This window comes from Bactrocera tryoni, chromosome 5, assembly GCF_016617805.1.
Source record: "Bactrocera tryoni isolate S06 chromosome 5, CSIRO_BtryS06_freeze2, whole genome shotgun sequence".
NCBI lineage: Eukaryota > Metazoa > Arthropoda > Insecta > Diptera > Tephritidae > Bactrocera > Bactrocera tryoni.
In genome coordinates this window covers 12,444,260-12,459,090 of record NC_052503.1, presented here as the reverse complement: position 1 = coordinate 12,459,090, position 14,831 = coordinate 12,444,260, and the positions used below count along the sequence as shown (strand labels likewise).

General features: G+C 35.8%; 2 protein-coding genes across 2 annotated transcripts; both read left to right on the top strand.

The window, feature by feature from the left end:
• Positions 1-1,225: 1,225 nt before the first annotated feature.
• LOC120778005 (sulfide:quinone oxidoreductase, mitochondrial) lies at positions 1,226-7,197 on the top strand. Its single transcript, XM_040109667.1, has 7 exons — positions 1,226-1,514; positions 5,300-5,405; positions 5,477-5,701; positions 5,782-5,982; positions 6,046-6,255; positions 6,322-6,895; positions 6,986-7,197. Exons 1-6 carry the CDS (start codon positions 1,399-1,401, stop codon positions 6,820-6,822), a joined length of 1,359 nt encoding a protein of 452 aa, XP_039965601.1. The 5' UTR covers positions 1,226-1,398; the 3' UTR covers positions 6,823-6,895; positions 6,986-7,197.
• Positions 7,198-10,489: 3,292 nt separating this feature from the next.
• Positions 10,490-13,695, top strand: LOC120778543 (kinesin-like protein KIF23). Its single transcript, XM_040110392.1, has 5 exons — positions 10,490-10,637; positions 10,693-11,442; positions 11,507-12,053; positions 12,158-13,045; positions 13,111-13,695. The coding sequence occupies exons 1-5, from the start codon at positions 10,627-10,629 to the stop codon at positions 13,612-13,614; spliced, it is 2,700 nt and encodes an 899-aa protein (XP_039966326.1). The 5' UTR covers positions 10,490-10,626; the 3' UTR covers positions 13,615-13,695.
• The last annotated feature ends 1,136 nt before the right edge of the window (positions 13,696-14,831 follow it).

Here is a 14,831-nt window from a genome sequence, read left to right as displayed (position 1 = left end):
ACCCGTTACAATTCTGTAACTGTTTTAAGGCGAGACATAATGTATACGACTAAATGGGATGAATAAATTCATTTTTTAGTGGACAAATTTATGTCAGAAACCACTGTGGCGCCGGCGACAAATATTGTCGAAAGAAAAATACACAAAGAGTGGAGCATAAAATTATTAATAGCAGTAAAGCTTTACTCGCGTACACATATTATGTGTGAGAAATTGAAATTGATTATACTCTGTAGTTGCCAAAACTACAACAAACAGTAGAAAGAGAAAGCAAAGCAAAATACAATAATTTAACAATCAACAAGCCATTCGTTTTGAATATGCATTTGTGAGAAACACAATATTATATGTATGGTATATGCGTAAACAGCAGAATAGGCTTTGATAAGAAATTTGTTTTCAAATCATTAACTGCCAGAAAGATTAATTGGTAATTAGTTTTCAGTTCCTACTAACGGTTTAATACTTCAGTGAGAGAGAGAGAGAGAGAGAGAGATTGTAACAAAAATGGTTCAAAACAAAAAAGCTGCTAAACGTATCTAGTCAAGTGTTAAGTAGCTTTCTCTCAACTTGTGGTGTCACTAATGAAACGTTTAACTCAAAGCACGAGGTATTCGAATTATAAGTGCATACGCCAAGTTGAGGTTCCATAACTTGATTTCTATAACTCGAAGTTACATTTGCAAGAACATTTGCAAGTCAAATTTCATACCACTTTCCTTCCATAACTCGAAGTCTCTCTATCTCGAAGCTTTTTTGTGGATTATTGTGATTCGAGTTTGAAAAGTTCAGTTGAACAATTATTTATTATTAATAAGTGCCTCAATAAAAACAGGTTTTGAAACAATTGAAGAAACGAAAAGTTAGTAATTATGAAGACGCCTGGTACCCTCCTTTTGAGAGTTTATTTCGATCACTTTTATGAACACTTTAGAAATATGATTTTTTTTGCAGTTTTCCCCAAACGAAAATAGCACCTATGTACATATCAACACAAGATACCGTCTATCATATTCTTCTTAACATAGCAGTAAATTTTGAGTTATGACCTTTTAAAAATTAATTTACCAAAAAGTCAAAGAGGCACGTCGGAAAGCTTTTAAAAGTTAATGAGCGAAACACAACGAAAATCGAACGCAAAATGAATAATATAGTGAACTTTAAAAACATAGAAAACTTGTGAAAGAAACATTCAAGGCTGATGCATGTACGGATGTTTGTGAAATGCTATGAATACAGTTTTTGGTCGGACACAGCGTTGGTGAATAGTAAAGCGTGTGACATCGTCGGTGAAAGAAGGGACAAGTGCTGTGCCGTGCAATCAAAATAATAATACAAAAACAAAAATAATAAATATTATTAAAAACAGTAACTAAATACATATATAAATATATAAATATGCTGAAAGTAATATCAGCCAGTAAATTGCCAATCGCGGCTGGGTGTTATGTGAACAGTGGGGGCATTGCCGCTCGCACTTTTGCAACCGGTCAAGCGCTGAGAGATCAACATAAGTAAGTAAATACATACATATGTATGGAGATGTAAAGCTAAACCACATGAATATTTGGGGTGTTCACTAACTTGTTGGAAGAATAATAATTTTGCCCATTAGTAGTGATTATTTGGGAATGGTTATAGCCAAAATCTGTGAAACTGCTCAATGTCATTTCTAGGTATAATTAAAATCACATTAAATTAAATTATATTATTTTTAAAATATACGAAATACATATATATTAATAACTCTTTCAAAATAGATAAATTTAAAGTCCATAGGAAATTGAACACGGGCTAACGGTTGCGTCATAGAATAAATATTTTAAAAGCAAATTCAACTATAGGCTTAGCGTACCTACGCACTAGAGACAACCCCGCGCTCTTCTGATAACCAGCATGTAAATAATACCGGGTTTTCCAATAAGAGTTATATAATTTATTTTCAAAAATAAAAAAGCACTAATTGTTAAGGAAGTTCAATTTTTTTATTTGATGGGAATTACAATCGATACAATAAAATACTGAATATAACATCAACATATCACATTCAATTGACCTCCATTTGACCTCATTTGCAGGAACGAACCCGATGAACCCGATTTTCGAGTAGTTTATATACTAAATCAAGTCGTGTGTCATGAATAGCACTTCCATATTGACTTTTAAGGCTTGAAGAGAGTCTGGTTTATTGCTAAAAATCAGTGACTTCAAATAACCCCACTAAAAGTAGTCTAATGGTGTTAAATCACAACTTCGTGGAGGCCATTCAATCTCTTGAATTACACAAAAATTCGTTTGTTGTTCGTGCTGTGTGGTAGGTAGCCTCGTTTTGTCGGAATCGGATGTTGTCAAGATCGACTTCTTCCAATCGCGGCCATAGAAAGTTTATTATCATCGATCTATGTATACCGCTCTCCATTGACAGTAACGATGTCACCAGCTTCATTTCGAGAGCAGTGCAGACCGATGATTCCACCAGACCAAAAACCATACCAAACTGTCACTTTAGGCAAATCTAATTGTTGTTCATGACGGTTTTGTTTATTTACCGCATCACTCAGATGTAAGTGAGCCTCATCGGAGAAAGTGAGTTTCTTAAAAATATCGTTTTCGTTTTCAAGTTGTTCCAAGACAAAATCAGCAAATTCACTATGTTTACGGTGTTCCAATGGTTTCAGTTCTTGAGTAAGAACAATTTTATACGGATGGAAGCCCAAATACTTTCTCGAAATCCCCCAGGTTGCGGTTTGAGACAATCTCAATTCTTGAGAATGCCTTAGAATCCACAAGTTGGGGTCATTAGCAACACTGGCCTGAAAGGCAGTAACATTTTCATTACTTCGAGCGGTTCTTTGTCTTGTTGGCACTTGTATAGGTGGACGATTATTACGAAAATAAAATAGCAAAGCGCACGTTGCAATTGGAGAACGATTATTTTTATAATAAAATTTAATAATTTGTAAACATTGGTCTTTCGTATATATTTTCACGATGAAGTTGTAAACATTACTGAATGCAATGATAAAAAATACAGAATAAATTTACAAAAAAAAAAAAACGAAATGAAAATTAGAAATCATATTATTCTATTGCAAAACCCGGTACTTTAAGTCGTACAGATTACTATAGACTGCAAATTATCAATTTTATGGCTAAAATATATATAGAAATAACATATGCTTGTTATATTTATTCTCTATATTTAATTTAGTGCCGGCTAACACATTTACGACTACTCAATATTCCGATAACGTACACATATAGAAATATAAACACATACATACTATATGTTAATTAATATGAAGTCGAAAGAAGTGATACCCTGCAGGGAAAACTAGAATTAAAGATATCCAATACTACTTCTCACTAGAATGCTAGTTTCTATAACTTTGGTGGTTCAAAATATTGTATAAGTGAACTGCATCTTCGATACAGTGAGTGTAGTGTTATGCTTTATTAGGAAGTTAACATACTACGTGGAACAATTCGCTAAATACAAAAGCTGAAGATTCAAAACCATGAATGTTAAATTTAAAATTACTAACAAACCAAAATTTTGAAGGTTTAGACTCTCTCTTTAGATGTCCCTCCTTCTTAAAATACTCATTCCAAGCTTGGTCTCCACTAATATTCTTCTTATTTCTTTTTAAACGTTAACAAAATAGTGGATTTATTGTAAAATTTTGACAGCATGGAAATCAAAAGAAAAACAAAATTTCGCACAGGTTTTTCCTCACAAATCAGTTGTGAAGTTTTCTCAGAATAGAGCTCTGAATGTCTGTCTTTGTGTGTGGATACCAATTGCATACAAGTTTATTATTACTCAATAGTTATTTCGAAAATATCAAATTTCGTTAGTTTCGATAAACAGTTACAGTTAAATTACTTCATACTAACACTGAATCAATATACAACAACAACAAACTTAGGGGTGATTTCCTCCCAGGCCTGAGTTCTCAGGATGACCTGGCGCTCTGTCACAATTTTTAGCAGATTTTTTTCTCCAACAATTGATGGATTAGGTTACTTGCATCCAATATCTATCCTCCCCTAGCCCCGGTTTTCTCTCTACGGATCTGACTTAACAAACTCTTACAAATATATTGCAATAAGATCTCTTTACAAAGACTAGATAATTAATAAATCTCCAAAATATATGGAAATTATCATTATTGAAAATTTGCAATAGATCAGGTAAAAAAATATTATTTCATACATCATTCAAGTGTATATAGTAAACTTTGTATACGAAAATTGCAAATCAGATAAGGCAGGTAAATAATTATAGTAAAAAAAGATTGAGAAATACATGTGTATTAGAAACTAAATACTGCAAAATAGATTTGGCAAGGAAATCAGTTACTGCCGACAATTATCTTTCTATAGATATACTTCAATTTATATGATACTTATAATGATGGATTAAAGGTATCTAGCCAATACTTCAAAGATAACACTTACGACTTAGAATAGATTTAATAATACAAGGTGGGTTCCAAAGTAAACAGGACTTTTTGAATCTAGCGCCCGCTGGTGGTGCCATCTATATGACGACTGGTGCGTTGGAATCTGCTATCTTTATCGATTGTTCAGAATTCAATGACGTTTCATCGATTGGAAGTGAAGTTATTGCGGTTTAAGTGTCAGTATGTTTGTTTATCGGTGCGAAAATGAGCTTCGAACAAAAAGCCAACATTAAATTTTGTTTTAAAATTGATAAAACTTTTACCGAAACATTTCAATTGATGAAACAAGTTTATGGCGATGATCCCGAAGCAGAGTGCACGAGTGGTTTCAACGTTTTCAAAGTGCTCGTGAGGAAATTCCATCGAAACTGTGCGTGAATTCATCAAAAATCAGCCGAAATCATCATTGAAATTCAGGGAAATTGAATTGAACATCTCCAAAAAATCGATTTATCGCTTTTTCACCGAAAATTTGTGCGGTTTGTTCCGCACAAATTGACTGACGACCAAAAATTGCTCGGAATCCAACATTCGAAGTACATCTTGTGATCGATTATTTGACCAAAAATCACATTTTAACCATTAACCCCTCCCCGTATTCATCTGATAAGGCACCGTGCGACTTCTTTCTTTTCGGAAAAATGCATTTGCCTATGAAAGGAAAGCGTTATGCAGACGTAGAGGCCATTTAAAAGGCTTGCACCGGCATACTGGCGGCCATACCGGCCAACGAGCTAAAACACTCGTTTTGTATCGGTTTTTTTTTTGAAGTCCTGCTTACTTTGGAACGCACCTTGTATTACTAAATATATATTTTTTTAATATCTCCACAGCTGTCAGGTATTGATCGTCGGTGGTGGTTCCGGTGGTTGTGCCCTAGCAGCGAAGTTATCTTCGAAATTGGGAAAGAACAAAGTGACCGTTGTGGAGCCAGCTGAGGTACGTACTCCGCCATTTGCAGTCAAATACACTGTGTTCTATATTTTATTTCATAAAAATCTTTTGTACAGCGTCACTACTACCAACCGATGTTTACACTGATTGGAGGTGGCATGAAACGATTGGAGCAATCGTATAAGCCGATGGCGGAGGTGTTGCCGAAAAACGTCAACTGGATCAAGTCGGCAGCTGTGGAATTTGATCCGAAAAATAATACGGTGAAAACGGCAAATGGCACGAATGTCAAATATGATATGCTACTAGTGGCCACGGGTCTGCAGTTAAACTATGACAAGGTAAGTAGCGTGGAATATAGTATATCTGGCTTGATTTCCAGGAATATTTTTAACAGCTGATCCTACTCTATACTCAATAGATACCCGGCTTAGTTCAAGCGCTCTCAATAATAAACGGCAAAGTGTGTTCAAATTACTCACCCAAATATGTGGATCGCACCTATGAGTGCTTGCTAAACATACAGGGTGGCAACGCTATTTTCACATTTCCCGCTTCACCTGTTAAATGTCCAGGGGCACCGCAGAAGATTGTCTACATTGCCGAGCACCACTTCCGCAAGGTAAATACACTGAAATAAAAGAAAGCGTAAATCTTAACTTTTGTTTAATTTAAATATTTACAGTTGAATAAGCGCAACAAAATAACGGTTACATATAATACAGCGTTGCCAGTGATTTTCGGCGTGAAACACTATGCCGACGCACTGTGGAAAGTTGTGGAGAAGCGTGATATCAAAGTCAATTTGAAACGAAACTTAATTGAGGTGCGTCCACTGGAAGATATCGCCGTGTTCCAAGACCTCGATAAGCCGGAGCAGATTTTTGAGGAGAAAGTATGCATAAATATACACAAATATGCCTAAAATCATATTAATTAAAATATTTCTAATATTCTATAGTATGATCTGCTGCATGTCACGCCGCCGATGAGCACACCAGATGCATTGGCGCAATGCAAGGAATTGGTGAATGAGGCAGGTTTTGTGGATGTGGACAAATCGACGCTGCAACATCTGCGTTATAAAAATGTTTTTGCGATCGGTGACTGCTCGGCATCGCCCAACTCAAAGACTGCCGCTTCAGCAGCCGCCCAATCACCGGTCGTGTATCACAATATGATTGCCGCCTTGAAGGGCAAAGAATTGAAGCGCATCTATGATGGCTACGCTTCGTGTCCGCTCGTCACCGGCTATAGCAGTTGTATTCTGGCTGAATTCGATTACGATCTGAAGCCATTGGAGACATTCCCGTTCGCACAGAATAAAGAACGCTACACAATGTTCTTCTTAAAGAAGGCCTTAATGCCCACACTCTACTGGAAAGTCATGCTGAATGGCTACTGGAACGGTCCAGCGCTGATGCGTAATGCTCTGTCTGTATTTAAATTCGGCAAAAAGTGAATGTGAAGTTACAGGATAAATATATATATAATGGCTTATAAATGTATTTGTGAGGAGATAACTGCAATCAATGGTAAGCGCACTTTCGAAACTCCGAAAAAAAAATATAAAGTAAAATAATTTCGAAATATTTCTTTTGAAAATATGTTTGTTTATATTTCAGCAACGGAAAAAGTCAGCGCTGCAGTTTAAACAAGTTAAAGCGGTCCAAGTAACTGCAGCAGTCTCTGGAAGTAGCAAAGTGAGGAAACTCTACAAGTCTCGATATTTCCCGAAATTTTATTGTAAGGAGACGATTGCGCTCGCTTTTTAGTATATTTTCATAATTTCTTTAAATAAAATTGCCAAAACCTTCTTCTTACATTACAAAGTCAACGCATTTGTAATTATTCCTACTGAGTTTTACCGAAATACTGAAGTGAATGTTTAGTCTAAACAAGAAAAAATATTAACTTCGGCTGCACAGAAGCTATAATACCCTTCACAAGTGCATTTCTTAAAGCATAAATTTGTATAAAAATATCTTTATCTTGACTTTAGTCGATTAGTTTGTATGACAGGTACAGTGAGTCGATATCGACAAATTTTGCACCGACTGTATTTGAATGTGACAGAATAAATTAACACAAATTTTATGTGCATGTGAAAATATTGACGCAGTAGCATTCCAAGGACCTAAAATTGGTATTAAAATTCAATTGATTCCAGGAATTTTTTTAATGCACGAATAGTAGGCCACTGATCTGTCAATATTATGCACATATGTATTTCTAGTAGAAATGCAGTGTCGAAATTCTTGACAAGTGCGATAACCGCACGGAGCGCCAACGTTTTATAGACAGTTTTAAGCTACATTAGGGTGATATTTTTTTTAACGGAATAAGAGATAACTATCTATCAACATTATGAAAAAAATCAGCGTTGAAAATAATGCATTAAAAAATAAATTAGTTTAAAAAGTTGTTTATTTATAAAAAAAATTAAATTAAAATATTTTTTTTTTTTAATTATAATACCAAATACCGGAATTAAAACAATTTTAATACCAAATATCGCACAAAAATCTATATTTAATGATAATCTCAAATACCGGATAGCATAAGAAAATAAATTACATACAAATTTACAGCTAAAAATTACATAAAATACTTTTTTTAGAAATTTATTCTTTCGCATTTATCTACTCTGAGCTCTATCATTTTAGCAGTATTTTGAAAGAGAAAGCTTATTTTTAATAAATTTCAACATAGTTTAGTTTTATTTTGGTCTTATTTATATTTAATTACTTTTAATTTTACTGTTTCAGTTAGAAATATTTTATTTTTTTCATTAATATTAAAAAGTTATTTGAAAAAATTTATCTTTTAAAAATTGAAAGTTTTAAAATTTAAGTTTTTAAAAATTAATTTAAAAATTTTTAAATTTTTGAAAATATTTCTTTTTAAGTTAAAATTTTATTTTCAATTAAAATTGAAAACTATAATTTTTATCTCAAAATCGGAATTAAAAATTGAGATTGAAAAATTTACTTGTATTTTAAACCCAAAATTGGAGCTAAAAATTGAAAATCTTTTATTTAATTCAAAAGTTTTAAATTTAAAAATTCATAATAAAGACTATATTTTCAAATTTGCGCATAAATATGTATATTAACATTAATATCCCGAATTTAAACCAAAATTGTCAAAATAGAAAAAAAAATATTGTTTATTTAATTCCACAAATATTGCTTTCTTTTTTAGCACGAATTTCCCACACAAGCCTGTCACCCTTATGAAGTGTACATATTTATGTACATTAACGAATGCATATACTACTCGTATAAACATATTTTCCACCTTTGAAATATGCATGTGTGCTAGTGCTTCCAGAATTATTTTACAATTATAATTCAGCTAACGGCACACTTGCAATTCGCAAAATGTGTGTTTGACTCCATGCATATCTATTTAACTTAAAAATATATGTACGTACATATGTATGTACATATCTCTAGATGCCGATTTATATAGCTTTATATACACATATCGTCAACATAGAAAAAACTCTCAAAGAATATAAAATACAGAAGTATGGTACTCACAGGTACATACTGTGTAAATATGTTTATATCAACTGTATTCACGCACGTACAAATTTGTGTACAGATTTTAAACCAAAATACAACAGGCCATGCATACAAATGCAAGATTCCAATTTTGCTCATATCGAATTCGAACTAACTGACAATTATTTTCTTATTATTTTTTGTTTGATTTCCTATATATTACAATTCTGCTCTTGTGGATCAAAAGAGAAAATCAAAAATATAAAGTGCCAAACCTTAATTAATTTGGGCGTTATTTAGACAGATCGGAAGCTAGTTTTGAATTCGTAAAAGTAAAAATATAACAGCAATCAATAATATTCGACTTGACAGAAATTTGAAAAAATAAAAATATTAATTTTAAAAGTAATGGCTGTCTGTGTTGATCCAGTTCCAACCGAAGCTTCTTGCGGCGACCATCACGAATTAACAAAATGGCGGCCTCATAAATTTTTTGCCAGATTTTGAAGTTTAACACGAACGTTTCAGAGCCTACATGTCAGTCATTTAATTTAATGCTTTTCTTCCAAAGAAAAAGGATGCGAATGAAATTCGGCAGCTGAATACCGACACGTTGCCAGTTTATTTGATGTAGGACGCACTACAGTTGGAGAAATAGTTGAATTTTTGTTGTATGCAATAACTTAACGTACTGTATCAATTCCTATATTCCGGAGTAATAAAGATTATTGGCCATAGTTTAGCTCAACTTGGAATTGACCCCCATTGTGGTTCAGTCGAAAAAGGAAGATGCTGATCAAAATCAAGATCCTGCATGGAATCTTTTGTATTTGTGAAGGGTATTATAACTTCAGTGCAACCGCAGTTAACGTGTTTTGTTGTTTTTTATTTAAAGTCATATGTTTGGTATTACATTTAGTTTTCTTTCACTTTAGATTAACTTAACACTGAAAATAAAACGTCAAAGTTTGCAAATAAGTTTTTCCATTAGAACTACGAACTTTTCGCTCCAATAATCTCTTCTTTCAAGCGCTTTGAGTCCTCTGCAGCAGTTTTTAAAATATCCGTTTGCTGCTGCATTATCTTTCAGCGTTGTAATTCCGATCACTCACAGATGCCGAAGTGTTAAGCGGCGACGGCGATAGCGGCGGCACTGGTACCGAAGATGGTAAAGGTGATGGCTGAGATGATGGCGATGGATGCGAGGATGCTTGCTTTGGCAATGGAGATGATAGTAGTTTTTCTGTATAAAAATGTAAAATCGTAAATACATGAATGTATTTCGATATTTTGCAGAATTTAGCTTACAAACTTGGACCTAATTAAATGCGGAGCTGATCGGGATTAATGGAGCCGTTTGTCATGGCTATAACTTATATTTTTTTAACAAACGGGCTTTAATTTCAATTTACTTCTCTTTTTAGAAAAAAAATGTTTGCGAGTACTTAAACACAACTTCCGACAATTCATGCTGCGGAATTTCACACGAGCCCCATCTGCAGGTGATATATACAGTTTTATTCACAATTATCATACTAAGTGTTTGTGAATTGTTTGGATAAGCAACTCGGTTTCAGCTGAAATAGCGCGTCATTCGAATGACAGCTTATGTTCAAAATAACTGAAAGGCACAAGGACTCGAGAATTTTCAGTTTTTGTTTAATGGAATAAAAAATACATAATTCGTTTAAATGTGTTTTGCAAGAACTATTCTAAGCTATAAAAAGAACATATAAGAATTATCATACAAAAACATAATGAAGACAATGTAAGTAGACTCATAACTGTGCTAATGTGAAGTAATACGTAGTTTTGCTTTACAGCGCACGCACGCCATTGCGTCCACCAAAAACGCCACGTTGTCAAACCCATCATAATGATCGTAAATCTGATCATGATCCCAATAAGCCTCGTGATCCTGTGCATGTTTACTGTCGCGTGCGACCATTGCAATCCGATGCAGATTTGTCCAGTGTGCGAGTAAAAAACTCAACCACCGTGATCTTAACACCACCAGATCAAGCCTTGCAACATAAACAGGGAGCACATCGTGAAATGCAGTATATTTTCAAGCACGTCTTTGAACCACACGTTTCCCAAGGCGATGTATTTAATGCTGTAGCACAACCGTTGGTTGAGAATCTGATACGGGGTCGAAATAGTCTATTATTTACCTATGGTGTCACTGGGAGCGGTAAAACGTACACAATGACAGGAGATTCTCGTCATCGCGGTGTTATGCCACGTTGTTTAGATGCACTCTTCAAAACAATATCAGACTATCAAGCAAAGAAATATATTTTCAAACCTGACAAACTAAACGGATTTGAAATATTGTCTGAAGCAGACGCTCTACTTGAACGACAAGCAGAAATGAATAGACGTTTTGCAGCGGGAGAGCGCAACGCACTAAGGCGTAAAGATTCTGATCCTGAAATCGCTTCACAAGCCTCTTGTGAGGCAGCACCCTTACATGGGCTTGAAGAAGATAATATGTTTGCAGTTTTTGTGACATATATTGAGATTTACAATAATAGTGTCTACGATCTGCTCGAAGAAGATGCACCTCAGAAGTAAGCTACTGCTCTATTTTATTTAATCTAATTTATATGTTTGTGCATTTTCTTTTGTTTTTAGAACTTTGCAAAGCAAAATTATTCGGTCAGATGCCAAAAACAACATGTTTGTACACGGTGTAACTGAAATAGAAATAAAATCAGTTGAGGAAGCTATTGAAGCTTTCCAATTCGGTCAGAAACGTAAACGTATGGGTCACACAGTGCTAAATGCCGAATCTAGTCGTAGTCATTCTGTATTTAACATACGTTTGGTACAAGCGCCGACGGATTGTCAAGGAGAGCATGTTGTGCAAGATAAACGCACCATTGTAGTAAGTCAGCTATCACTGGTAGACTTGGCGGGTAGCGAACGTTCATCACGTACAAAAAATACGGGAATGCGTTTGCGCGAAGCATCAAGTATAAACAATTCATTAATGACTCTGCGAACGTGTCTGGAATATCTACGCGAAAATCAACAAGCGCCACTAAATAGTGCACCCAAGAAGATTCCATACCGCGACTCAAAACTCACACATATGTTCAAAAACTACTTCGACGGCGAGGGACAAGTGTCGATGATTGTGTGTATCAATCCGCGAGCTGAGGATTATGACGAAAACACGGTAAGCAATAAAAGTGTTTTATATACATATTTTGAAATTCAATGTATTTGAAAGTTTTGTGTTATTGGTATTTTTTAACACTTATTAATCTTTCGTACATTCAGCAAGTAATGAAATTTGCCGAGATGACACAAGAGGTACAGATTGCTCGCGCCACACCCATGAAACCAGATCTTGGTTTAACTCCCGGACGTCGAAAGGCGAACAAGCTGTTCAAGATAGCGGTGAACAATCTCAATGACTTGGGGCATACCGAAGCCAACAAACTGGATGTGGATATTGGTTTGGTGTACTCATTGGGACCCGGTTTTCCTGATTACAAAATCGATAGTCCGGAAGCGCAAACTGCCATACAAGAGTTGATGCAGTATTTAATGCAACGCATAGAAAAACGAAAAATATTGTGCGCCGATCTAGAGACTCGTTGTGATAATTTTAGAGCGCACCTGATGCAAATGGAGCGAGAGAATTTACAGTTACGTACGGAATTGGCATCACTAAAAACGGTTTACAAACAAGAACGCGATCGTATGATAGCCATGGAGAATAAATTACGTGTGCACGAGAGCTCAATTGATGAACTTAACAACAAATTGGGCAATCGTGAAAGACAGATCGATGAACTTACCAGAAAATTAAGAGATCAACAAAATCTGATCAATCAAAAAGAGCAAGAAAAAGAGAAACAAAAGAAGAAATTCACTTCCAAACTAGCGGTGGAGGTGGATAAAAAAGATCGCGAACTGGAGATAAGATTACGCGAACAGCGCGACAAAATGCGTGAAAAGATGCGCGTGCGTGATGAAAAATTACGCCTCGTGTCCAATATTATACAATCGGAGGATATACCCAGTTTGGTGCGTCGGAATAGCAATGATGATATTTTGGACAATAAATTGGCGATTTCAGAGCCGCCGTCAGCCACGCGTGGCGAATCGACACAAGTGCATAGCGCGCGCACCGAAATATATGCCACACCACGCCATGTTAGAGTAAGTTTGCACATAACACGATTATTAGTATATATTGAAATTATCAACTGTTTATTTATCGACAGGGCATGGCTGCAGCTAACAACAGACATCGTCGCTCACGTTCTGCTGGCGAAAAGTGGATCGAACATCGTGCACCCAATCCTGTGCCACTCGGTACTATTCTCCAACCATATCTGAAGAATCGTAAATCTGTAACGAAGCTAACCGACGCCAAAGAGTTGACGAATCACAAGAATACCAAGTACTGTCTGGTTTCGCAAGAGGCAGACACAGACGGTGATGTTGAAACCAAGCTCTACAAAGGCAATGTTATACCGACCTGTGGCGGTGGCGCACAAGTAGTGTTCGATGATGTGGAATGTTTGAAGCAGAAGTCACCGGTGCCATCGCCAAACCGCAAACGTCCAAGTAATGGTGGCGGTGCAACTCTTAGTGGTTTGGGTGTTGCAACCTCGTCGGCAATGTCGGCGGCGGCGTTCAGTGGCGGCACAAATGCTGCGCAAGAGTTGATGTCGCGGTGTAGTGTTGGCATCGAAGGTCATAATAATAAACGCACCAAAGTGTAGAGAGATTATGCAACCGTCCTTTGATAACTACGATAATAATGATAATGATGACGATATACCATCACTTTGTATTAAAATTTATTTTTTAATTATTATTTTTAACAGTTACCACAGTGAATAGTTTAATCCCCAACCTCATATATTTGCAGAGATATTATTTTGTTTCAATATATTGTGGTATTAATGATTCTAATCGTTGTTTACATAATTAATCTAAAACAGAAACTGGCTGAACGGTATTTTCTTGTAATTCTTTTTTGTTATTGCATTTACTTTTTAACTTCGTATTAAATCACGGTATTATACATATTATTTGTAACTAAATAAATACTCGTAACACCAATGTATTTGCAAGCTTTTAAAACTGCAAACAACGAAGTATTTTGAAATATAAAATAAAAATGGATTTAAAACAATATTAAGTAATGTTATTGGTGGTTTTGAATACCAAAAAGGGGTTTCTTTATACCTAATCACTCTATCTGATCAAATTTAACACGGAATAGAGCATTTTTATGAAAATATTGTTGTAACGGTTACCTAGTCGCCGCTAGGATGGTGAGGATTAGGTATTAATGATGGATTAGGTAGGTTTTCATCGAGGTCATCCAACGGTAGGCCCAAGAAACGTGAAATTTCGACGCAGTGGGACCAAAGGGAGAAAGGTGTCAGATGAGTGTGGTTTGTGGGGCATGCAGAAAGGTAATCAGTGTCATGTGGAGATTCATTGCACACAGCACATACATATGTACATATTAGATGTATCGGGGTTTATTCTGGATAAGTAGGAGTATCCAGAACGAAGCTGCGCAAGCGTCACTTTCGTTTCTCGCGGCAACTCGAGCTCTTCGTCTGCAATGGGTGGTGGTTTGACTCCAAGTACGCCATTCACTGAAAGGGAGTCGGTGAGATGTTGATGGCTCCACAGTGAGTGACGGTCACTGCTTATCGGAAGTTAGTTGCGTCCGAAGTCTGGTCGGCGTATTGTTTGATGTCGTCGACGTAGTTAAGAAATGATCTTTTGATGCTTCTAGAAGGCGGTTCCGCTCCAAGCAGGTCACTGCGGGGTTGATTTGTGCCAAAACACCACAGCAGGCGCTGCTTGGACAGGCGTTCATTATGCTCTTTTAACTGGGAGCATACGGGCCTCACTATGTAGGTGTTCGATGGGAGACACTGACAGGTTTGGAGCATCCTCGTCTGCGTTTCTCTGCACC

Bases quoted from the DNA above. Each gene is read 5' to 3' on its own strand.
- LOC120778005 (XM_040109667.1), top strand. From the start codon at position 1,399: ATGCTGAAAGTAATATCAGCCAGTAAATTGCCAATCGCGGCTGGGTGT. The intron at 1,515-5,299 runs GTAAGTAAATAC...ATATCTCCACAG, and splicing joins GCGCTGAGAGATCAACATAA to CTGTCAGGTATTGATCGTCG. The intron at 5,702-5,781 runs GTAAGTAGCGTG...TATACTCAATAG, and splicing joins TGCAGTTAAACTATGACAAG to ATACCCGGCTTAGTTCAAGC.
- LOC120778543 (XM_040110392.1), top strand. The intron at 11,443-11,506 runs GTAAGCTACTGC...TTTTGTTTTTAG, and splicing joins GAAGAAGATGCACCTCAGAA to AACTTTGCAAAGCAAAATTA. The intron at 13,046-13,110 runs GTAAGTTTGCAC...ATTTATCGACAG, and splicing joins CCACACCACGCCATGTTAGA to GGCATGGCTGCAGCTAACAA.